The sequence below is a fragment of the Felis catus genome, chromosome E2 (assembly GCF_018350175.1).
Source record: "Felis catus isolate Fca126 chromosome E2, F.catus_Fca126_mat1.0, whole genome shotgun sequence".
Classification (NCBI taxonomy): domain Eukaryota; kingdom Metazoa; phylum Chordata; class Mammalia; order Carnivora; family Felidae; genus Felis; species Felis catus.
This window is the reverse complement of record NC_058382.1, coordinates 7,796,090-7,818,916: the sequence shown is the minus strand read 5'-3', so window position 1 is coordinate 7,818,916 and position 22,827 is coordinate 7,796,090. Positions and strand designations below refer to the sequence as shown.

The window sequence follows — 22,827 nt, the reverse complement described above, 5'->3', positions numbered from 1 at the left end:
CCAACCCCTTCCTTCCCAGGGCAAATTCATCCGCATCAACTTTGACGTGGCCGGGTACATCGTGGGCGCCAACATCGAGACCTGTATCCTCTCGTAGCCCCCGAGGGGCACCTGGCAGCCGGGGAGGGTGGCCCTTGGGATCTCCCTGCTTGCAGGAAACAAGGTGTTCACACACACTGGGAAGCCTGGCTCCTCGCTGCTCAGAAACGGTGCCTCAGTTTCCCCCTCTGTGAAAGAGAAAGGAACCTTGGGCAGGCGTAGGTGCAGCGCCTCCCCGTGGAGGGAGGAGGGCAGGGGCGGTGGGGTGGCCGCGGCTTTACCGCAGAGAGAGGACACAGGGCACAGCCAGCAAAGGGAGAAGGTGCTTGGGGCAAGTGTGGGGGGGACCAGGGCAGAGTCTCCTCCCCGTGAAGTCACACACGACGCATGTGAGGTGTCGATCAAACAGGGGAGCTCCAGGAGTGCAGCATTTAAGAGGAGGGGCAAAGAAATCACAACGACCTGGGTTCACATTCTGGCTCTGCCACTTTGAGCCGTGGGAGCTACGGTATGTTTTTTGACCGCTCTGTGCCTCAGTTTCCCCCTGTGTGCACAGGGAAGGATCATAGAACCTGCCCTCGAAGGGTTGTAGGGCAATGGGGGTCAAATTAGTAGCATGGCACCCACCACATGGTAAGCATTCCAGAACAAGCTGCCATCGTTCGGAGTTAATGATGGGAATAAATTAGCAATGTCCTTATGGGAGTTACTGGGAGCTTCCCGGGGCTTTTGGCCTCGGGTCCCCTGGAGCTACCGGCACCTGCAGCCCACACTGCTCCTCAGCATCGAGGCTCCTGCTTACGCAGGTTCTTAGAGTGCCCGGCTCTTCCTGCCCCATCCATCCCGCCATCTCGTACCTCCTCTGACCCCGTGGCTCCTGGTGGGGGGTGGGGGGAGGAGAAGGACATTTGTCTTCTCTGCCCACCTCCAGATACAAACTTTCTTTGTCCGCACTCCCCTTCTAGTTCCAGCTGCCCCTCTGGGCAGATCTCTAGTGCATGGCTGCCTCTGCCTCGGGGCCAATGACCATCAGCCTGTGGGTTGATGTTCATGGGGGGTGAGGTGGAGGGGGTGCCACCCCCAGGCCAATCAGCGATCAGGTGGGTCTCAGGCTCAACCTGACCCCTCAGCCCTAGTGTCACCATGACCAGAATTTTTTTTTTTAAGTTTATTTACTTCTTTTGAGAGAGACAGAGACAGTGCAAGTCGGGGAGGGGCAGAGACAGAGAGGGAGAAAGGGAGAGAGAGAGAGAGAGAGAGAGAGAGAGAGAGAGAGAGAGAGAGAGTCCCAAGCAGGCTCCACGCCGTCAGCACAGAGCCCAATGCGGGGCTCGAACCCGTGAAACCATGAGATCATGACCTGAGCCGAAACCCAAGAGTTGGACGCTTAACCGACCGAGCCACCCAGACGCCCCGAGCATGACCAAAATTTCTGGAGGGTTTCTCCTCTGAGAGCTCACCCTATGAGATCCCAGCTCCTCTCTCTGTACCCATGCCAGCCAGATATGGCCATCATCCCATTTAACAGAAAAGGAAACCGAGGCTTGGGGTGCGTGCTCCCCCAACCCTACCCTGCCTTGGGGCATCCCTTCCCCGGGTCATCTCCTTCTTACCTGAGCAGGTTAGCGACCCCAGGCTTTTGGTCAATGGTTTGCAGCTGACCTTGGTCAGGGCTCCCCAGGGTAGGTCTTATGTGACTGCCGTCCCTCGAAATAGGTGCTTCGCGGTCCATGAGCGTGAGGCGCAGAGGGGCAAACACATTATCAGGTGTTTGATTTTACTTTAGGGCGGCTTGCCAATTTTTAGTGTGTGAACGTGCCATGTGACTTTCCTGGAAGGGAGGCGCCGATGGCCCCCCGTATCTGTACGGGGAAACTGAGGCTGGCAGGGAAACAATGGACAGAGAGGTTCTTGGTCGCGGTTAACTACATGCCAGGCACCGCTCTGGGTGTTTGACGCACGATAACGCACCTGCCCTCGCAGCGGCTCATTCCTGCGTGTTGCGTCCCCCCTGTTGCACAGATGAGGAAACTGAGGCGCGGTGTTTGAGTGACGGGTCTGAGGCCACTCTTCCAGTTAGTGGCAAGGACGCTGGCCTGGGCTGTGAACAGCTCCACGGTTTCACAGGAGAGCAGTGGGGAGCGGCGTGGGTCGAGGGCACCGTGTGGGCTCGCCTCCCCGCCCGTCACCACCCTTTCCCCGTGGCACTTGACTCCTGGCCGCCCAGACCTGCTGGAGAAGTCGAGGGCCATCCGCCAAGCCAAGGACGAGTGCAGCTTCCACATCTTCTACCAGCTGCTGGGAGGCGCGGGAGAGCAGCTCAAGGGTCAGTGCAGGGGCTCACGGGGCGTGGGAGGGAGCCCCGGGTGGGCGTCTGGCTTCCCTGGGCCCCCGGAGGAGGAAACTGGAGGCGCTAGAATTTGCCAGGCACCTGCTTGAGGTCAGGCTCCTGCTGGGCGGTGGATACGGGGCCCCTCTACGCCGCCTCCTGCCTGAGCTCCCCCGTCTCCTCTTTGCTCCTCCCACGCTCTGGCTGAAGAAAGTCCGGCGCTCCCATTTACAGTGGTCCCCACTGTCCCCAGGCTCCTTCTCAGGCTGGCTCCTTCGCCCGTAGCCTTGGCTGCCTCCCGGCCCCCCTCTGTCAGGCTCCAGGACCCACGTGCCTTCTGCTGCCAACCCCACTGTCCCACGGCTTCTGCTAACTCAGGCCCCCGTGGCCTCATTGCTTCTGCAGCCCCTGCCTGCCCTGGGCAGTTACGGGACTGGACAGTCTCTCCGGAAGGAGGGAAGACGAAAGGGTCTGATGTGTGCTAAGCGTGCACTCCACCGTGAGGGAAGGGTCCTCACTCGTTGGACAGGAGGAGACTGAGGTCCCCGGTGGGGAAGCGACGCTTGCCCCGGGGGTGGCCATTGGGAGGTGAGTCTGACTCCACAGCTCGCCCCTGACCTTAGGCCTCCACTCATGACACCCTGCAGCTGACCTCCTCCTGGAGCCTTGCTCCCACTACCGCTTCCTGACCAACGGGTCGTCGTCCCCTCCCGGCCAGGAGCGGGAACTCTTCCACGAGACTCTGGAGTCGCTGAGGGTCCTGGGATTCACCCCGGAGGAAATCACCTGTGAGTGAGCCCCAAACCCCGGCTGCAGGTGGGGCTGGGGCGCCGCATGGGCAGGCGGGGAACCTGGACAGTCAGTCCCGGGTTGGGAAAAAGAACCAGGGGCGGGGGGGGCGGAGGCTGGAGGAGGGAGGAGGTGTAGCTTTAAGGAGGGGATCGGGAAGGGGACACAGCGACGGTGGCCTCTGAGCAAAGGCCCGAGGAGCTGAGAGAGTGAGGACCGGTGTTCCCAGGGTGTTAACCTCCCAAATAAAACTGTTGGCTCAGTTGCTAACAAAGTGGATTGATTGGGGAACAGCAGAGAACCGTAACTGGGGACAAGCAAGCTACGGCAAAACCACAGACCCGCCTGAGTTGCTGGGGCGGCCAATTTCTTTTTCTTTTCTTTTCTTTTTTTTAATGTTTATTTATTTGTTTGGGGAGAGAGAGAGAGAGAGAGAGAGCGAATGAGCAGGGAAGGGGCAGAGAGAGAATCCCAAGCAGGCTCTGTGCTCTCAAGCGCAGAGCCCAATGCGGGGCTTGATCTCATGAGCCGTGAGATCATGACCTGAGGTGAAATCAAGAGTCAGACGCTCGACCGCTCGACCGACTGAGCCACCCAGGCACCCCGAGGTACTGTGTTTGTTTGCTAGGGCTGTTGTGACAAAGCACAACCAGAGCACCTTAAACAGCGGAAGCCGCTGGTCTCCTGGTTCTTTCTGGAGGCCAGCAGTCCGAGATGGAGATGATGGCAGGGCCGCCTGGTCCTGGGAGGATCTGTTTGTTCACTGCCTCCCTCCCAGATTCTGGTGGTTTCCTGGCAGTCTTCGGTGTTCCTTGGCACATAGGAGCATCACCCGATCTCTGCCTTCATCATCACGTGGCTTCTGCCCGTGTGCACATCTGTGTGTTCAGATTCCCCCGTTTTTAAAGACACCTGTCGTGTTGGATCAGGGGCCACCCTGCCCCACTGCGATCTCATCTGGACTTTAATTATATCCGCTTGAGTCAGTACCCGTATAAGGTCACATTCTGAGAGGTCCTGGGGGTTAGGACGTCAGCATATCTCTTTGTAGGGGAACAGGCACGATTCAGCCCATAAGCGCATATAGGTGGACCTCAGTCCTTCTGCGACTGCCTGACTTGTCATTGTTCGTGTGAACTTTGAGGTCTAGGGTTGAGTGGAGGGGCCGCGTCCCTTTCTCCTCTGGCCTCCAGCACTGGCTCCAGGGCCAGCTGGGAGGGCTGGAAACGCAGCGCCAGCTTGCCTGTCTACCCAGGCTGCAAACTGGCCGGCCTCCTGGGGCGTATTGACACAGGGTCTCAGGCCTTCCCTGCTGGATTTCCCAACCTTGGTTGTGTAACTTCCTCCGCCTGCCTGAGAGTCGCCCGGGCAGCTGGCAAAGGAATTCAGATGGAAGCCACAGGGGGGCCTGGCCTCTGACACAGGTTGCCTCAAGTAACCCTGGGAGCAGCCGCCCTGCTGTGTCTTGGGTATGGGCAATTCTTTTCCTTTATCTTTTATTTATTTTTATTTTTTTTAACTTTTAAAAAATGTATTTATTTATTTGGAGAGAGGGAGAGAGAGGAAGAGAGAGAGAATCCCAAGCAGCCTCCACACTATCAGTACAGAGCCTGACGTGGGGCTCGAACTCACGAACCGTGAGATCATGCCCAGAGCTGGAATCAAGAGTCAGACGCTTAACTGACTGTGCCACCGAGGTGCCCCCGATTTTTGCAATTCTGAAAAACAAAAAACTTTTGAAGTGCCGTAGGCACGTGGTGACATAATCTGAATGTGCCAAAGGTCGCGGCGAGGAAACCCACGTCTCCTGAGGTGCCCTGAGCCCTAGATTCCCTCCCACTGTTCAGCTTCCTGCATCCCCTTCTAGAAATATTTTAGACATCTACGAAAAGACACATGTTACTTTTCTATAAAAGGAGGCATTTCCTAGCCCCTGGGCTGATGTTCAGCCGTACTAGGGACAAAAATGTTAAGATATTTCTCTACTGCATTTTTTAAAGTTTATATATTTATTTATTTCGAGAGAGTGGGCGGGGGGGCAGAGGGAGAAGGAGAGAGAAAATCCCAAGCAGGCTCCTGGCGGTCAGTGCGCAGAGCCCAATCTGGGGCTCGATCCCACGAACCGTGAGATCATGACCTGAGCCGAGTTGAAGAGCCAGGCGCTTAACTGGCTGAGCCCCCCAGCCAGTTTAAATGCCCCGCTGCTGCATTTAAAAGTTCCTCTGTAGTTGCTGCCGCAGGGGGACCGCATCTCCTTGACCTTCTGCCCAGGACCATCCCAGATACAGCAACAAACAGGTGAAAGGCACCTGGCACACCGGGGGTGGTGGCATTGCGGTTAAGGACTCAGTTCATCTCCCCTCTGCTAATGTGCTTTGTGCCCCACTTTTCCCAGCAGACAGTATATTTTAGCAATAATTCTGGTTTTGTATGTATAGGTAGACTTCAGTTGTGAGTTGGGGGGGGGGCTGCATGAAGTTTCGTTGTTTAAATGGACTAGGATTCTTTAAAAAAAATTTTTTTTAACGTTTATTTATTTTTGAGACAGAGAGAGACAGAGCATGAACAGGGGAGGGGCAGAGAGAGAGGGAGACACAGAATCGGAAGCAGGCTCCAGGCTCTGAGCTGTCAGCCCAGAGCCCGACGCGGGGCTCGAACTCACGGACCGCGAGATCGTGACCTGAGTCGAAGTCAGACGCTTAACCGACTGAGCCACCCAGGCGCCCCCCGACATTTTTATCTTTTTATTATGGGCACCGCATCCGATAATCAACCATCCACTTGTGGTTTTTTGGGTTTCCCCTCGAACCCCCCCTACTCCCCACCCCCACCTCCTCTCTGTTTTTTCTTTTTGCTTTTTTTTAAATTTATTTTTGAGACAGAGACAGCGCATGAGCAGGGGAGGGGCAGAAAGAGGGGGAGACACAGAATCCGAAGCAGGCTCCAGGTTCTACGCTGTCAGCACAGAGCCTGACGCGGGGCTCGAACTCACGGACGGCGAGATCGTGACCTGAGCCGAAGTCGGATGCTTAACCGACTGAGCCACCCAGGCGCCCCGAGTGTTTTTTCAATTGTGGAGAATCCACTTCATCGCCGCCCAGAAGGTGGCGCTAGTTTCCATCTCCACCCACAGTGTCCCCAGAGTGCTGTGTCCCTGGGTGCGTGCCAGCAACCGCCGTCGTAAGCTTTCGGGTTTTCGCTGGTGTGGCAGTCGGATGGGGTCTCCTCGTTGTTTTCTTTAGCGTTTTATTGACAAGGAGTGGAGTCAGCCAGTCACCTTTTCGTAGACTCCTTCTGACAGAAGAGGTGACCGAGGTCCAGGGAGGTGGGGTGTCTTCCCTGGGACTCATCCCAGTGGATGAGGAGGTGGTGGGACCTGGGTCGGACCCCACGGGCAGCCTGCGATCTGGTTTTAGGGAGGTGGGTGGGCACCTCTGGGAAGCTTTCTGGACCATCTCTGGGAAGGTGGTCGCCAGTGGGAAGCCCGGGGCGGAGAGCACTGGGGACCAGTCCAGGCAGGCACCATGAATGACACTTCCAGTGGTTGAGCAGAGAACCTGGCACTTGGGTCCTGGCTCCTGTGAGCAGGACTGGGCGTCACCGGCCCCACGCCCCTGCCCCCGCTGGCCTGGGCTTCCTTGCCATCGGCTGGTCCGAGGTCACCAGCAAGAGCTAACTGCCAACTTCTCGGGTGTCAGATTCACCCGGGCGCTTGGCCCCGGTGCAAGTTCCTAAGTCAACTGTCAGAGGCCATTTTAAAGGCCACTGGGGGGGACTTAAGTCCGGGCTGGGTCCAGGCTGATGTTAAGGAATGAATGATCATTCAGTTTTTAGGTGATGATGCTATTGTGGGTCCATAAGGGAGATGTCCTGGTTTATTTATCTTCTGGGAGGTGCGCCGCTGTCCCCAGGGGAGACTGCCAGAACTGCCAGGGCTCTGGGCTGTCCCCCGACTTCCCAGTGCCCCCGGACTCCAGGCGGGCAGAACCAGAGATCTCTGAACCCAGCTCGTCTCACTGCCCAGCTTGGGAAACTGAGGCCCACGAGGTCACCCAGCTTGTCCAAGGCCACACTGCAAACTCCCACATCCAGTAATGTATCCCCCACTAGTTAACTTTTTGCCATTTATTCATTAATAGAGTGAGTCATCCAGCCGCGAAGGGGTTTGTGGGCCAGTCGTCTGTAGGCACTGGGCGAAACTCACAGTGGCCAAGACAGAACGAGCCCCTGACCCATGGAATGCTCAGACCTAGAAGCGTCCGTTTACACAAACGGATTAGAGTTGAGCCCGTGGAGGGGGGAAGGGTGACCAATAGAAGGTGCATGGAGCAGGGACCATCACGGTCGGGGGAGTTCCATCACGGTCGGGGGAGGGTCAGGGCAGCCTCTGGAGGAGACGGCCCTCGGCTGAGCACTGATGACCTGGCAGGAGTTAACCAGGCATAGATGGGAACGTCTGAGGCAAAGCCCTGGCGGCAAGGAAGAGTGTTGGAGGAACCGAAAGGGGGCTGGGTGGCTGCTTGGAGTAAGTGAGGGGACCCTGGGGCCAGAGGAGCTGTGAGGGTCAGGGACAGGGTGCCAAAAACCCTGATAAGAGGTTAGATTGAATCCCAGAAGTAGTGTGGACCACGGAAGGAATTCCTCCCTGGAAACAGGCAAGCTTAAGTTCATTCATGAAAGCATTTATAGAGCACTAACTATATGCAGAGTGCACGCTCAAGAGATGAGGAAGGAACAGGTACTTTCCATAGAGATTATGATCTCAGTGGGGACGGAGAAAAATCAGTATTTGTTGGACACCCTGTTGTGCCCTGCAAACTATACCAAAACCTGTTTTTTTAACTTATTTTTATTCTTAATGGATGTTACATTAGTTTCAGATACACAGTGTGTGGATTTGACAGTTCTTTCATTAGTCAGTGTTCACCACAAGTGTAGTCAACATCTGCCTTTGGTTTTCTTTGAGAGAGAATTCATGTAACCGTGAAATTCATCATTGTGAAATGCACAATTCAGCAGTTTCTAGTGCACGTAGATTCCTGTGCTGCAAGGTGTTTAATTCCCGACACCGAATCCTTTTCTTAAATGTTTATTCATTTATTTTGAGAGAGAGAGAGAGAGAGAGAGAGAGAGCGAGCGAGAGAGAGAGAGAATCCCAAGCAGAGTCCACACTCTTCAGGCAGAGCCTGAAGTCAGGGCTCGAACTCGCCAACCGTGAAATCATAACCTGAGCCAAAATCAAGAGCCTGAAGCTTAACCGACTGAACCACCCAGGTGCCCAACATACAGCTTTTATAGTAGTAACTCTCTGGAGGTGCCTAGTTGGCTCAGTCAGCTGGGCGTCCGACTTCAGCTCAGGTCATGATCTCACAGTCTGTGAGTTCGAGCCCCACGTCGGGCTCTGGGCTGATGGTTCAGAGCCTGATGCCTGCTTCGGATTCTGTGTCTCCCTCTCTCTGCCCATCCCCCGCTCACCCCCCCCTCTCAAAAGTAAATAGATGTTAACAACAACAACAAATTTTATAGTAGTAACTCTCTGTAGACTCTTCTGTCTTAAACAGCCAGGGTTCCGAGGAGATCAAAGCCTGCCATTTGGACACTCTCGGTTACAAAGGAGACGCCCCGGCTTGGCCACCCCTGAGCCACTGACCTGGAACACTGAACAGCATGTTCTACATATTCTGCTTGATGGGCTTAGAGATGACTCTCTATAGTCTCAAGACAGGGGCTAACCCGAGCGTGCAGGGTATGCTTGTACTAACCAGCCTTCCAGCACGTGCCTTACAACGTGGTACCTCTGACCCCCTGTATTAGCTTCCCATGACCAGTCACCAATGACCACAAACAGTGGCTTAAATCAACACACCCTTATTCTCTTACAATGCCTGAGGCCGGAAGTCCAAAGCCAGTCTCATGGGACTAAAATCGAGCTCTGGGCAGGGCTGGTTCCTTCTGAAGGCTCACCAGGAACATCCGTTTTCTTGTCTTTCCCGGGTTCGAAACACATCACTCTAACCTTTGCTCATGTGGTCTTCTCCCTCTGCCTCCCTCTTTTTTTTTTTTTTTTTAAGTTTATTTATTTTGAGGGGAGGATGGGCAGAGCAGAGAGGGAGACAGAATCCCAAGCAGGCTCCTCCCAGCTCAAAGCCCAATGTGGGGCTTGAACCCACGAACTCATGATATTGTGACCTGAGTCAAAATCAAGAGTCGGACGCTTAACCAACTGAGCCACCCAGGCGCCTCCCTCTTACAAGGATCTACAGTGAGAGTCTACCTGGGTAATCCAGAATAAATCTCCTATCTTGACTTTTTTTTTTAAATTTTATTTACTTATTTTGAGAAAGAGAGCGCGAGTGAACAAGGGAGGGGCAGAGAGGGAGAGAGAGAGAATCCCAAGCAGGCTTCACGATGTCAGCAAAGAGCCCGACGCAGGGCTTGAACTCACAAACTGCGAGATCATGACCTGAGCCGAAATCAAAAGCAGGACACTTAACTGACTGAGCCACCCAGACGTGTCCCCGTTTTGACATTTTTAATTTAATCACACCAGTGAAGGCCACTGTGCTCTACAAGGTAACATTCACAGATGCCAGGAATTCGGATGTGGCTCTTGGGTGGCTCAGTCGGTTAAGCATCTGACTCTTGATTTTGGCTCAGATCATGATCTCACGGTTTGGGGAGTTTGAGCCCCTCTTTGAGCTCTGTGCTGACAGCATGGAGCCTGCTTGGGATTCTTTCTCCCCCTCTCTCTGCCTCTCCCCCACTCTCTCTCTCTCTCTCTCTCAAAGGAAATACATAAACATTAAAAAAAAAAAAAAGTCGCACACTCCACCGACTGAGCCAGCCAGGCACCCCTCAAAAATTTTTTAGGTTACACACACACAGGTGCACGCACACGCACAGGCACGCCCATCCACACACATTTCCCCAGGATCACACGTGTCTAGCACATTTCACTCTCCGTCCGTCTGGAAATATTCCTTCTTTATCGTTGGTGACCTTGAGGCTTTTGAAGATTACAGACCAGTTGTTTTGTCTCAACTCGGCGTGTTTCCTTGCGATTAGATTCAGGTTACGGGTTTTTGGCAGGAGTATCCCAGCAGGGTGCTCCTCCCTTCCCCCTCCACCACCCTCTTTTTCTAAGTAATCAGCCTAGAAGCAGAGACACCAAAAAAATGTGCCTGGAGCCTAAGCATCCAGTCCGGGGGCTTTCTGCAAGCGAATGCGTGTATAACTGGCACCTGCAAGGTCCCTCGTGCCCCTCCCCGTCACCAGAGCCCCCCCCCCCCCCCCCCCCCCGGCCATGTGATCATTATTCTGGCATCTAACAGCTTACTTGTTCCTGCATTTGGGTGCAAACAGACCCATACGGTGCGTGTGCTTTCGTGTCTGTCTTCTTCCGCTTAACCACGTGACAGTGAAGTTTGCCCATGTTCAGCGAGTGGCCAGGAAGGGGCTTCTGAGAGGCCGGCTCCACGGGCGCATCCCCTCTGTAAACGCTCGGCCAGCTGGAAGGGGATGATTTGTGCGCTTTTCTGTATGCGGGCCACGTGTACGTGCTTCCATGCGAATTTTATGCCGGAAGAAGGCGGCAAAGAGGAAACGCAGCCGTTAGGGATGCGGACCCTGGTGTCAGACTGTCCCAAGTTTGCGTCTCCCCTCCGCTGCTGGTGAGCTCCAGTTGGTCGCCTGACTGTGCCTTGGTTTCCCCATGTGTGAAGGGTTTTTTTTTACTCACAGGTAAAATGTTATTGGAGGACCTGCCTCGCGGAGTTAAGAAGGTTAAGTGAGTTCATTTGGGAGTGTTTGGGACAGGACCTGGCATGGAGGGGGTGGAAAGAAATCGACGTCCATTTGAGCCCGGAAATCGCGAAAACCGTTCTGGAAGGCGTGGTTGATGGGGAAGCTGGGCGCTTGCGCGGATCTGTAGCGTCGCCATAAAAGCGGCGGGTACAGGTCCAGTCAGTCCCGTGTTCGTGGGTTTTCCGGTCCCACTCAAGGGCTGCGTGCAGCTTTGCTGCCGCAGATGAGAGGGCTCCCAAATCTTGATAAAATTCTGAACAAAACCCGACCACAGCGTCTCCTGGGATTTCATCGTGGCTCCGTTCCTGGAAAATCTACCGCGTGTCAAAACCAAACACGAAACGTTTGTGTTTATGCATAAACCAGGTCGGGTTGCTCAGATCATTACAAACCATTCTGTCATGGGCAAAAATGTCCACGGGGACGCTTAGGAGTCACGCGGTGTGTGGGCAGTGCTTTGTGCCACAGAAGGGCGTCTTCACCCGGGTCCCCACCCGCCCGGGCCCCGTGGTATCCAGACGCACCCCGCAAGTGGCCCTGTGGCCTCGGTCTTTATGCCCGCCACCCCTTGGGAGTTCCTGCCATGTACTCTAGGGGGCAGCACTCACCACGAGCGAAATTTCTGGCAGCTCTGTGCTGACAAGGGCGGGGGGGGGGGGGGGGACGACAGTGCATCCTCTTTTGCAGGTTCTGCATTTGCGACTTCGCCTACTCGCTAAATTTAACCACACCCCCCCCACCCGAACCAGTACTCCTGGTGCTTCTGGGAACGTTGCGTCTTTCACACAGGGGTGGAAAGTTGGAGTTGCCCACGCACACACGGGGCTGGGGTTCCGCGACGCAGTGCTCTGCCGCCTCGTCTCGGCTCCACCGTAAACCGGTGTCCTTTTCGCCGGCTACTGAGTGCCACGTGTTTCACGGTTTTGCGCTTTGCTGGTTGATGGTTTCACTGTCTAAAGTGCCCCCCACGCATCGGGCTTAATGCGGGCTGGCATCCCCACGTGCAAGAGGGCTGTAGTGTTTCTCACAGAGAAAACACATACATTAGATGAGCCTTCTTCCGGCTCCCATTAGAGAGGTGTTGGCCGTGAGCTTGATGTGAACGAAGCAACATTATATAGGTAAGGTATCTTTGGGACAGAAACACGCATAAAATGAGGTGATGTAAGGCTCCTGAGTGGCTCAGTTGGTTAAGCATCAGACTTTGGCTCAGCTCATGATCTCGCGGTCTGTGAGTTCGTGCTCGGCATCCGGCTCTGTGCTGACAGCTTGGAGCCTGGAGCCTGCCTCAGATTCTGTGTCTCCCTCTCTCTCTGCTCCTACCCCACTCGTGCTCTCTCAAAAATGAACAAACATTAAAAGAAAAAAAGAGGGGCGCCTGGGTGGCTCAGTCGGTTAAGCGTCCGACTTCGGCTCAGGTCACGATCTCACGGTCCGTGAGTTCGAACCCCGCGTCGGGCTCTGGGCTGATGGCTCAGAGCCTAGAGCCTGCTCCTCATTCTGTGTCTCCCTCTCTCTCTGCCCCTTCCCCATTCATGCTCTGTCTCTCTCTGTCTCAAAAAATAAATAAACGTTAAAAAAAATTAAAAAAAAAAAGAATTCATTTATCGCTCATATGTTTTAAGAGCTGCCCAGTGTCACCAACAGATTTTAAGCTGAGGAATAGTGGTGTAATTTTGACATAGGGTTTTAAAGCTGGATTTCCTTTTTTTTTTTTAAATGTTTATTTATTTTAAGAGTGAGAGGGAATGCACATGCGTGCGAGCAGGGGAAGGGCAGAGAGAGAGGGAGAGAGAGAATCCCAAGCAGGCTCCTTGCTCTCAGCGCAGAGCCCGTCTCGGGACATGATCTCGTGAACCACGAGATCATGACCTGAGCCGAAATCAAGAGTCAGACGCTTAATGGACTGAGCCACCCAGGCGCCCCATTAAAACTGGATTTCTAAGGGGCTAGTTAAGAGCACGCATCAGAGTGCACACACACGAATGCCCTCTCTGCCCCTTAGCCATGCTGCGGATGGTCTCGGCTGTTCTCCAGTTTGGCAACATCGTCCTGAAGAGAGAACGGAACAATGATCAAGCCTCCATGCCTGACAACACAGGTAACCCCACCTGACCCGCTGCCCACGCGAGGTCCTTGTGTCCCTCTGTTCCCCCGGACAGAGCAGCCCCCCCCACTCCCTGCTCCCCAGCAGGGCATGCCTCCAAGCTGTGCTGATCCTTTACCAAGATATCATCGTCCACTCTGTTCCTCATTGTAAAAGGTGTGACCTCTGCCAAAGCTTTGAATAACACCAGTGTGCCCGAGATCCCGCCCCCCCCCCCTTCATCCTGGCCCCTCTGACAAAACTGCCCTTAGCATTGGGCTTATCTCCTCTTGGCCTCTGTGCTTGCATATATACTTTAGTTTTTGCTTTTCAGAAGCAGAATTATAACTGATATTCCTTTTTGTTTTTAATTTTTTTTCAACGTTTATTTATTTTTTTGGGGACAGAGAGAGACAGAGCATGAACGGGGGAGGGGCAGAGAGAGAGGGAGACACAGAATCGGAAACAGGCTCCAGGCTCTGAGCCATCAGCCCAGAGCCTGATGCGGGGCTCGAACTCCCCGACCGCGAGATCGTGACCTGGCTGAAGTCGGACGCTTAACCGAATGCGCCACCAGGCGCCCCGATATTCCTTTTTTTTAATCAAAATGGAAATAGTTCTGCTTCTTTATTATCATGAAATAATACAAGCTGGATGGGGGGGGGGGGATCAGGCAATACAGAAAGGTATAAAAGCAGGGGAATTACCCACTGTCATACTCCTGAGCGGTAATTCACTGCAACATTTTTGGGCATTCCTCTCTGGGCTTTGTTCTTTTTTTTTTGTTTTTATTTATTTAAAATATTTTTTTAATGTTTATTTTTGAGAGAGAGAGAGAGAGAGAGCAGGGGAGGGGCAGAGAGAGAAAGAGAGAGAGAGGAGACCCAATCCAAAGCAGGCTCCAGGCTCTGAGCTGTCAGCACAGAGCCCAATGCGGGGCTTGAACTCAGGAACTGAGAGATCATGACCTGAACCAAAATCAAGCTTCGGCTGCTTAACCGACTGAGCTACCCAGGCGCTCCACGTCCGGGATTATTTATCTCCCATGTCGGGGTCCCAGAGAGAGAATCGTTGGGCCAGAGGAACATACACACTTTTAGGACGTGTGATACCTCTGGTGGGAGAGGCCGGGCCCCTTGTCTGTGCTCAGCGGCCGCTGCCGCTTCCTAAGGCTGATCAGACCCCCTGTCCCTCCCGCCCTCAGCCGCACAGAAGCTGTGCCGCCTCCTGGGACTAGGGGTGACGGATTTCTCCCGCGCCCTGCTCACCCCCCGCATCAAAGTCGGCCGAGACTATGTGCAGAAAGCGCAGACCAAGGAACAGGTGGGCGGGGCGCCGGGGGGCGGGGCGCCAGGGTCCTGGAGCTTTCAGCCGCTTATGCCGGGTTTTTCTTGCCCTCAAACTTTTGCTGAGTGTTCGCTCTGTTACCATCTCTGCTTCTGGTGCTGGGAATAAAAGTAGTAATGGAAACAGACCATGCCTTTGTGGAGCTCAGGCTGAAGGAGGAAACAGATCATTAAAAAAAAAAATGCATAAACGGTGGGGCCTCCTATGAAGGAGGGGGTTCGGGGGGTCAGGGAAGTCCTCTATGAAGAGATGATGTTTGCGTTGAGACCGAGATGGCTCAAGGCAGAAGGAACCGCATGTGTAAAGACCCTGGGGCTGGAACAGGCTTGGCGAATTGAGAACATGAAGGAGGTCAGTGAGGGTAGATAGCCAGGGCCAGGGAGGCAGAAGCTGCAGTCGGAGGGGTTGGAAGGGGACGGATCACACAGGGTGTTAGGGGCCACAGTAAGGAGGTGAGTTTTATTCAGTGTGCAGCGGGCCAGTGAGGGTTTAAGCCAGGGAGTGACTTGATTCGGTTCGTCTTTTATGAAGACCCCCTTGTCTACTGCATGGAGAATTGGACCCAGGGGGAATGGGTGGGAGCAGGGAGACATGAGGAGGTTGCTGTCAGAGTTCAGGCGAGCGATGGGGGTGGGGGGATGGGAAGTGGGGCAAAGCGAGCCCATGTTAGAAGTTTCCAGAATCCAGCTTTTGGGCAGAGGCCTCTGCCTGTCCCCAGGCTGGGAACTCGAATGAAGTACAATTGTGAAGACATAGAGAGGGACATGAGGGCCAGAGATCGGAGCTCCCACCGACCCAGGTTCCATCTCAGCTGAGGTCCTGTCGTTAGTACCATTTTACAGATGAAGAAACTGAGGCACAGAGAGGTTTATTCACATGCTTGAGGCCACACAGCTTCTAAGGGGCAGAGCCAGGATTCAAACCCGGGTTGTCGGCCTCCAGAGTCTACCTTCTGAACTCTCACGATGCTGTCGAAATTGGTTCAGGGGTTGGGGGGGCGGGTTGATGACCTCACGCACCCCCAAGCAGTTCACAGTGCCTGGCGCAGCGTGGGGGTCCGTACCGGTCGGTGTCATCGATTAACGTCATCGTTCTCGATGAGCCGCGAGGGGGCCCGTCCACGTCAATGTCTCTTTGCTGGCCCTGGGCTTGTGCTGGGGCCGTGGAAGGGGGACCAGGCCCTCACATGCGCCCCGCCCCACAGGCCGACTTCGCGCTGGAGGCCCTGGCCAAGGCCACCTACGAGCGCCTCTTCCGCTGGCTGGTCTTGCGCCTCAACCGTGCCCTGGACCGCAGTCCCCGCCAGGGCGCCTCCTTCCTCGGCATCCTGGACATCGCCGGCTTCGAGATCTTCCAGGTCTGCACCTGGGGCCAGGCTGGGGCCGGAGGGCTCCGTCACTCCGGCCCTGTCCCCCTCTCTTTGTGTCCCTGTCCCCCTCTCTCTGGGTGTCTTTCCACCAATCCTGGACCATCCCCCCCCTGTCTCTTTCCTCCTCCCTGTCTCTGTCTCCTCCCTTTCTCTTTTCTCTGTGCCCCCCCGTCTTTGTCCTCCCCGTGTCTCTGTCCCCCTATCTCTGTTCCCTTACCCATCTCTGTCCCCCTCCTCATCTCTGTCTCCCAGTCTCTGTCCCCTCTGTCAGTATCCCCATTTCTGTCTCCCCATCTCTGTCCCACCCCCTGTCTCTGTCTCCCCCCATCTCTGTCCTCCCCCCCAACTCTGTCCTCCTTGTCTTTGTACCCCCATCTCTGTCCCCTCATCCCTGTCCCCCGTCTCTGTCCCCCCATCCCTGTCCCCCATCTCTGTCTCCCATTCCTGTCCCCCCATCCCTGTCCCCCCGTCCCTGTCCCCCATCCCTGTCCCCCATCTCTGTCTCCCATCCCTGTCCCCCATCCCTGTCCCCCCATCCCTGTCCCCCATCCCTGTTCCCATCCCTGTCCCCCCATCCCTGTCCCCCCATCCTTGTCCTCCTTGTCTTTGTACCCCCATCCCTGTCCCCCCGTCCCTGTCCCCCATCCCTGTCCCCCATCTCTGTCTCCCATCCCTGTCCCCATCCCTGTCCCCCCCTTCCCTGTTCCCCAGCCCTGTCCCCCAGCCCTGTCCCCCATCCCTGTCCCCCCATCCTTGTCCTCCTTGTCTTTGTACCCCCGTCTCTGTCCCCCATCTCTGTCCTCCCATCCCTGTCCCCATCCCTGTCCCCCCATCCCTGTCCCCCATCCCTGTCCCCCATCTCTGTCTCCCATCCCTGTCCCCCCATCCCTGTCCCCCATCTCTGTCTCCCATTCCTGTCCCCCCATCCCTGTCCCCCCATCCCTGTCCCCCATCCCTGTCCCCCATCTCTGTCTCCCATCCCTGTCCCCCCATCCCTGTCCCCCATCTCTGTCTCCCATCCCTGTCCCCCCATCCCTGTCCCCCATCTCTGTCTCCCATCCCTGTCCCCCCATCCCTGTCCCCCATCTCTGTCCTCCCATCCCTGTCCCCATCCCTGTCCCCCCTTCCCTGTTCCCCAGCCCTGTCCCCCAGCCCTGCCCCCCAGCCCTGTCCCCTCTCTCACTGGTCCCTTATCCCCGCAGCTGAACTCCTTCGAGCAGCTGTGCATCAACTACACCAACGAGAAGCTGCAGCAGCTCTTCAACCACACGATGTTCGTGCTGGAGCAGGAGGAGTACCAGCGCGAGGGCATCCCCTGGACCTTCCTGGACTTCGGCCTCGACCTGCAGCCCTGCATCGACCTCATCGAGCGGCCGGTGAGCCTCAGGGCCCGCCCGCCGCCGCGTCCACCGCCGGGAGACACCCCCCCCGCCCGCCCCCCTCCGGCTCCTGCCCCACTGGGCCTCAGGCCTCTCCCTCAGTTAAGGACTCGCGCGGCCGCCGCGGGCCCCGTTTCCGCCCAGGCTCCGATCGACAGCCGTTCTCGCGTTTGGCTTCCGTCCCCGTGCCCCTCACGAGAGCTACGAGTTAGCAGCAGCCTAAGTGTCCAGCACTAGGGGATCTGACGTCCTCTTCCCCTCCTGTGGACGGCTAGGCTAACCCCCTGGACTCCTGGCCCTGCTGGACGAAGAGTGCTGGTTCCCGAAGGCCACGGACAAGTCCTTCGTCGAGAAGGTGGCGCAGGAGCAAGGAGGCCACCCCAAGTTCCAGCGGCCGAGGAACCTGCGGGACCAGGCCGACTTCAGTGTCCTGCACTATGCGGGCAAGGTTGGAGGCGGGGCGAGCCGTGAGGCTCGTGGGCGGGAGTGGGGACCACCAGGCTGCAGACCCGGGAGAGGGCAGGGGGGAGAACGTGGGGGGAGGGGGGAGGGCAGGGGGGAGAGGGCAGGGGGGGAGAGAGGGCAGGGGGGGGAGAGGGCAGGGGTGAGAACGCGGGGGGAGGGGGGAGGGCAGGGGGGAGAGAGGGCAGGGGGGAGAGGGCAGGGGGGAGAACGCGGGGGGCGGGGGGAGGCCAGGGGGGAGAGAGGGCAGGGGGGAGAGGGCAGCGGGGAGAGAGGGCAGGGGGGAGAGAGGGCAGGAGGGAGAGAGGGCAGCGGGGAGAGGGGGCAGGGGGGAGAGAGGGCAGCGGGGAGAGAGGGCAGGGGGGAGAGAGGGCAGGGGGGGAGCAGGAACTGCCTGATGTCCTGACAGGGGCCAGGAAAACCCCAGGAGGACTGAGGACTCTGATGTAGGCAGCAATAGCTTCCTCAGGGCACCTGGGTGGCTCCGTTGGTTAAGCGTCCGACTTCCGCTCAGGTCATGATCTCGCGGTCTGTGAGTTCGAGTCCCGCGTCGGGCTCTGTGCTGACAGCTCAGAGCCTGGAGCCTGCTTCGGATTCTGTGTCTCCCTCTCTGTCTGCCCCCCCCCCCCTTGCACTCTGTCTCTGTCTCTGTCTCTCTCTCAAAAACAAACATAAGAAAAAAGAAAAGCTTCCTCAAGGAGGGGCTATTTACGATAGGTTTGGAGGGGTGGGTCCGAGTTCACTGAGAGGAGATGGACAGCATTTTATCCTCTCATTCGGCAAAGGTGTGCCTTCTGTGCTCAGCCCTGTGCCGAGCAAAGCTGGGGCCCCAGGGTGGACAGGGTCTCTGTCCTCACACAGCTCCTGCTCTGGGCGAGAGACAAGTACAGACCGTTAGGGGGTAAGGCGGAGGGAGGGGGTGTTTAGTGGGGGCCGCGTAGGGCGGTGTGAAAGCCCAGCCGAGGAACGCCAGGGGGATTTCACGGAAGAGAGGCAGGCGTGATTGGAAATTGAAATCAAGGGTCCACAAACATTTTCTGTAAGTAGTCTTGGCTTTGTGGGCCAGTCTCGGCCACAGCCGCTCAGTTCTGCCATTGTAGTGTGAAAGACACAGCGGGTAATGCGTAAATGGATGCATAAATGAAGGCTGTATTCCAACAAAACCTTATTTACAAAAACGCGGCAGCCTGGATTTGGCCTGCGGGCCGTAGTTTGCCCATCCCTGGCCGAAATGATGAGAAACGGGGGGTGCCTGGGTGGCTCAGTCAGTTGAGCGTCTGACTCTTGATTTTGGCTCTGGTTGTGATCCCAGGATCGTGAGATCAAGGCCCATGTCTGGCTCCATGCTGAGTGTGGAGCCTGCTTAAGATTCTCTCTCTCTCTCTCTCTCTCTCTCTCTCTCTCTCTCTCTCTCTGTCTCCCTCTTCTCTCTCTCTCTCTTTCCCCCTCTCTCCCTCTCCTTCTATCCCTCTCCTGCTTGTGTTCTTTTGTCTCTAAAATAAAAGCAAAAAATTTAAGGGGAGCCTGGGTGGCTCAGTCGGTTAAGCATCAGACTTTGGCTCAGTTCATGATCTCACGGTTCGTGGGTTCGAGCCCCGCGTTGGGCTCTGTGCTGACAGCTCAGAGCCTGGAGCCTGCTTCGGATTCTCTGTCTCCCTCTCTCTCTGCCTCTCCCCCACTCACGCTCTGTCTGTCTTTCTCTCAAAAATGAATAAGCATTAAGATTCTCTCTCTACCTCTCTGTCTCTGTCTCTCTCTCTCTCTCCTTCTGCCCCTCTCCCACTCGTGCTCTTTTTGTCTCTAAAAAAGGGCAAAACATTAAAAAATAAATGAGGAGTAACAGCCATCAAAGGATAGGTGAAGGCTGGGAAGGGCTGTCTTGGGGGGAAGGAACAGCATACGGAGGCTGGGATGTGTTCTGTGTCTAGCACTCACTTCCTTTCCCAAACGTTGCCTGAGACCTCCGGTGTGCCCAGCCCTGTGCTGTGAGTCAGACCTGAATCCTGGCCTCAGGGGAGCCACTGTCTTTGGGGGGCGCACACGTGTGGGGAGTTGTGTGGGTCAAGACTCGGACTCTGAGAGCCTCAAAGCAAAGCCCTGAATACTCAGAAGGCGCCCGCCATGTAACAATCCCCGGTGAGCAGGAATGGCAGGGGTAAACGCCGAGGTAGAAATGGACTTGCACGTTTGAGGAGCCGTGAGGAGGCCAGGGTGGCTGGAATAGAATGGATAAGGAAGAAGTGATGGCGGGCGAGGTCCTGGAGGTGGGACGGAGAACAGATGAGGCAAGTGAAGGGAGAGGGGCCGTGCAGGTGGAGGGTGCAGTTCTGGGCACAGACACTAGGTGGCACTGACGCTCTCTCATCTGTGGAGAGCCCTGGAGCTGGAGGTCTCCAGGGTTTCTGGGAGGTTCCTTGGGAAACTGGGAGAGCTGGTGAACCTGCGGGCTCACCACCTTCCTCTGCCTGACTTTGTCCAGGTCGACTACAAGGCCAATGAGTGGCTGATGAAAAACATGGACCCTCTGAACGACAACGTCGCAGCCCTGCTTCACCAGAGCACAGACCGGCTAACGGCAGAGATCTGGAAAGATGGTGAGGACCGTCATTTCCCCAGGCCCTGTCCCTGGAGCTCGGTGCATCCCTCTTCCCAGCCCACAGGGTGCACACCTTTGTTCTAGAGGCTAAGTTCTGAACGTGACTTGTCTGCTCAGACGCAGAAGTGAGGCAGGCAGGCCAGACGGTCTGACAGTAGCATTTCCAATCGGTGACTCGTTGATTGAATGATTGGCTGACTGCTACAAGCCAGCCTCATGCTCAGTGATAAAACACTCCTCCTTAACCAGAAACAGACGAGGATGCCCGTGGTCGGCACTGCTCTGAAACACGGTTTTGGCAATACTAGCCTATGCAATCAGACTGGAAAAAGAAATAACTGTATGAATATTGTAAAGGAAGAGAGAAAGTCATTCACTGTAGATGGCCCGTGATCCCTAAGGAAAAAAAAAATCAGATTTGACTGAAAATTAATTCATCACAACAAGGAAACTCAGCAGGGTGGTGTTTTACAGATTAGTCACCTTTTAGGCTTTGTTTTCTGCACTGTCACAAAGTTCCCTTCAGGGCCCCAGGGAAGAACAATGGACTGAGATGTAGATTTTGCAAAGCTTTCCTGCTCTAACAAGGCCCCTGTAGATTTGGTCATCAGTCTTTTTGGAATGACCGTTCTGGGAGGCACGGGCAGAAAAAGTATGAGACCCCATACCTTTCCAAGCCTTGTTTGCCACTTCCCCTCCTTAGAGGAGACATGATTTTCACAACCGACAAAACCAGCATCCTGGTTTTTTCCCCCCGATTCAAGATGTCCAGGGTCTGTCCGTTTGCTGACGCCTTTTACTGAAATGAAAAGCAAAGTTGTAATTGCTAGCCCACGCAATTAGACAAGAGAAGAAAATAAGCAAGATGAATGGTTCCCAAATGGACTCACAGAACTAGAAGAGTGTGAGGTGCCTTGATGTTATGAGGTGATTTTAGACAGAGGAATTTGAGGTTTGTGTCTCCTGTGGTTTGTACAAGAGGGATTGAAAAGTAGTGCTTGATGTTCACTAACAGAACCAGATTCTGCTATGAGAATCATCTCCTCAGAAAATCCCCACCACACACACACTTCTTTAATATCTGTGTCCCCTTTATGGACACATCATGCCCCACACCCACCCCCACCGTGATCCCTCACATGCCCCATCTCATATGAGCCTGGCTCTCCAGGGATTCCAAGAGAGAAGCGGAAGCTGTGTCCTTGTCTCCAACCCGGTACAGTGTTCCTTCCTCCACAACTCTCCTGAACAAAGCAGGTCAGAGCAGCCCAGATTCAAGGAGCTGCAAGTCACAGGAGGGACAGGGAACTGGGGCCCTCGTGCATCAATCTCTACTACGGCTGTCCTGAGCCCAGAGTTGGGTGCCCAGCATCCTGGGAGCCCCAGGGGGAAAGCTCCCCTCAGAGAGACCAATGCAACAAGCTAGGAAGGAGCATTGAGTTAGTCCTTGAGCTTCCTGGCAGCCAGGGCAAAAAGGGATACCTAATAAAGCAGATACAGATTTAACCTCTAGGGAAAGAGATTTTTTATCTCCTTGGCATTGAATTCCCACAAAGGACGGTCATCCTTCCGGTCCTCTTGATGCCCTCAATGGGTAGACACAAACGTGAACAGGACAGTTGCCCTAGCTTTAAAAGTTCATGGCCAACATTCAAGTTTTTCCTCCCGCTTTGCCCTGTGCTGTTGACTAATGCTCTCTTTTTCTCTTGCCACCTTCTCTCCCTCCTCCCTTCTCTTGCTGTCCCCATTGCATCTCCCACCCCTCATCACTCTGCCTCCCCCCGCCATCTGTCCTCACCCCCCAGAACACGGGGGCTTCCAGCAATTCCCTTTCCTTGGCTCCTTCCCACCGTCACCCCCAGGATCTTCAGGGAGGCGCGGCTCTGCCATTTCTCCGTCAGGGGGTGGGTGTTGCTGTGCACCGACGGGTGAGATTTGCCGGATGAAGAGGGTGGGCCTGTTGGACCGGGTACCTGACTTTGAACATCTGTCCCCTCTCCTCCGTGCGGGGGACTCTCGCTCTCCTTCCTTGTCGCCTCCCTCAGCAGTTTCCAGACTCTTTGTAGCCACACGACGCCTTCTAATTAAACCGCATGTAAAAGTACAAGCCTGGTAACACCAGCTGGCATTTACTGAGCATGTACTATGTGCCGTGTGCTGTGCAGAGCCTGTTTACAGTTACTAACGCCTAGAACCCTCTGAACAGGGGCGCCTGGGTGGCTCAGTAGGTTAAGCATCCTACTCTTGATTTCGGCTCAGGTCATGGTCTCACGGTTTCGTGAATTCAAGCTCCATGCCGGGCTCCGTGCTGACAGTGTGGACCCTACTTGGGATTCTCTCTCTCTCTCTCTCTCTCTCTCTCTCTCCCTGTCCCTCCTCCCCCACTCACACTGTCTGTCTCTCTGAAAGTTAATAAATAAACTTAAAAAAAAAAAAAGGATCCTCCGAACAACCCAACGAGGCAGGTGTTAGTGCTATTATTCCCATCATACAGATGAGAAAGCACAGAGAGGTTAAGACACCTGCCTGAGGTCACACAGACAGTAAAGGACAGAGCTGGGATTTGAACCCAAGACATCCCAGGGCCTCTGCTCTTATCTGTGCTGTAAGAACTTAATTACCATTTTG

General features: G+C 55.3%; 1 protein-coding gene across 1 annotated transcript in view; it reads left to right on the top strand.

Moving 5' to 3' along the window:
* MYH14 (myosin heavy chain 14) overlaps positions 1-22,827 on the top strand; it is a 91,336-nt gene that overhangs the window by 17,010 nt on the left and 51,499 nt on the right. The window contains 10 exon segments of the mRNA XM_045046318.1: positions 20-83; positions 2,267-2,365; positions 3,016-3,156; positions 12,966-13,061; positions 14,251-14,369; positions 15,598-15,750; positions 16,965-17,142; positions 17,417-17,589; positions 20,083-20,197; positions 22,005-22,103. Coding sequence (XP_044902253.1) covers positions 20-83; positions 2,267-2,365; positions 3,016-3,156; positions 12,966-13,061; positions 14,251-14,369; positions 15,598-15,750; positions 16,965-17,142; positions 17,417-17,589; positions 20,083-20,197; positions 22,005-22,103 — 1,237 coding nt within the window.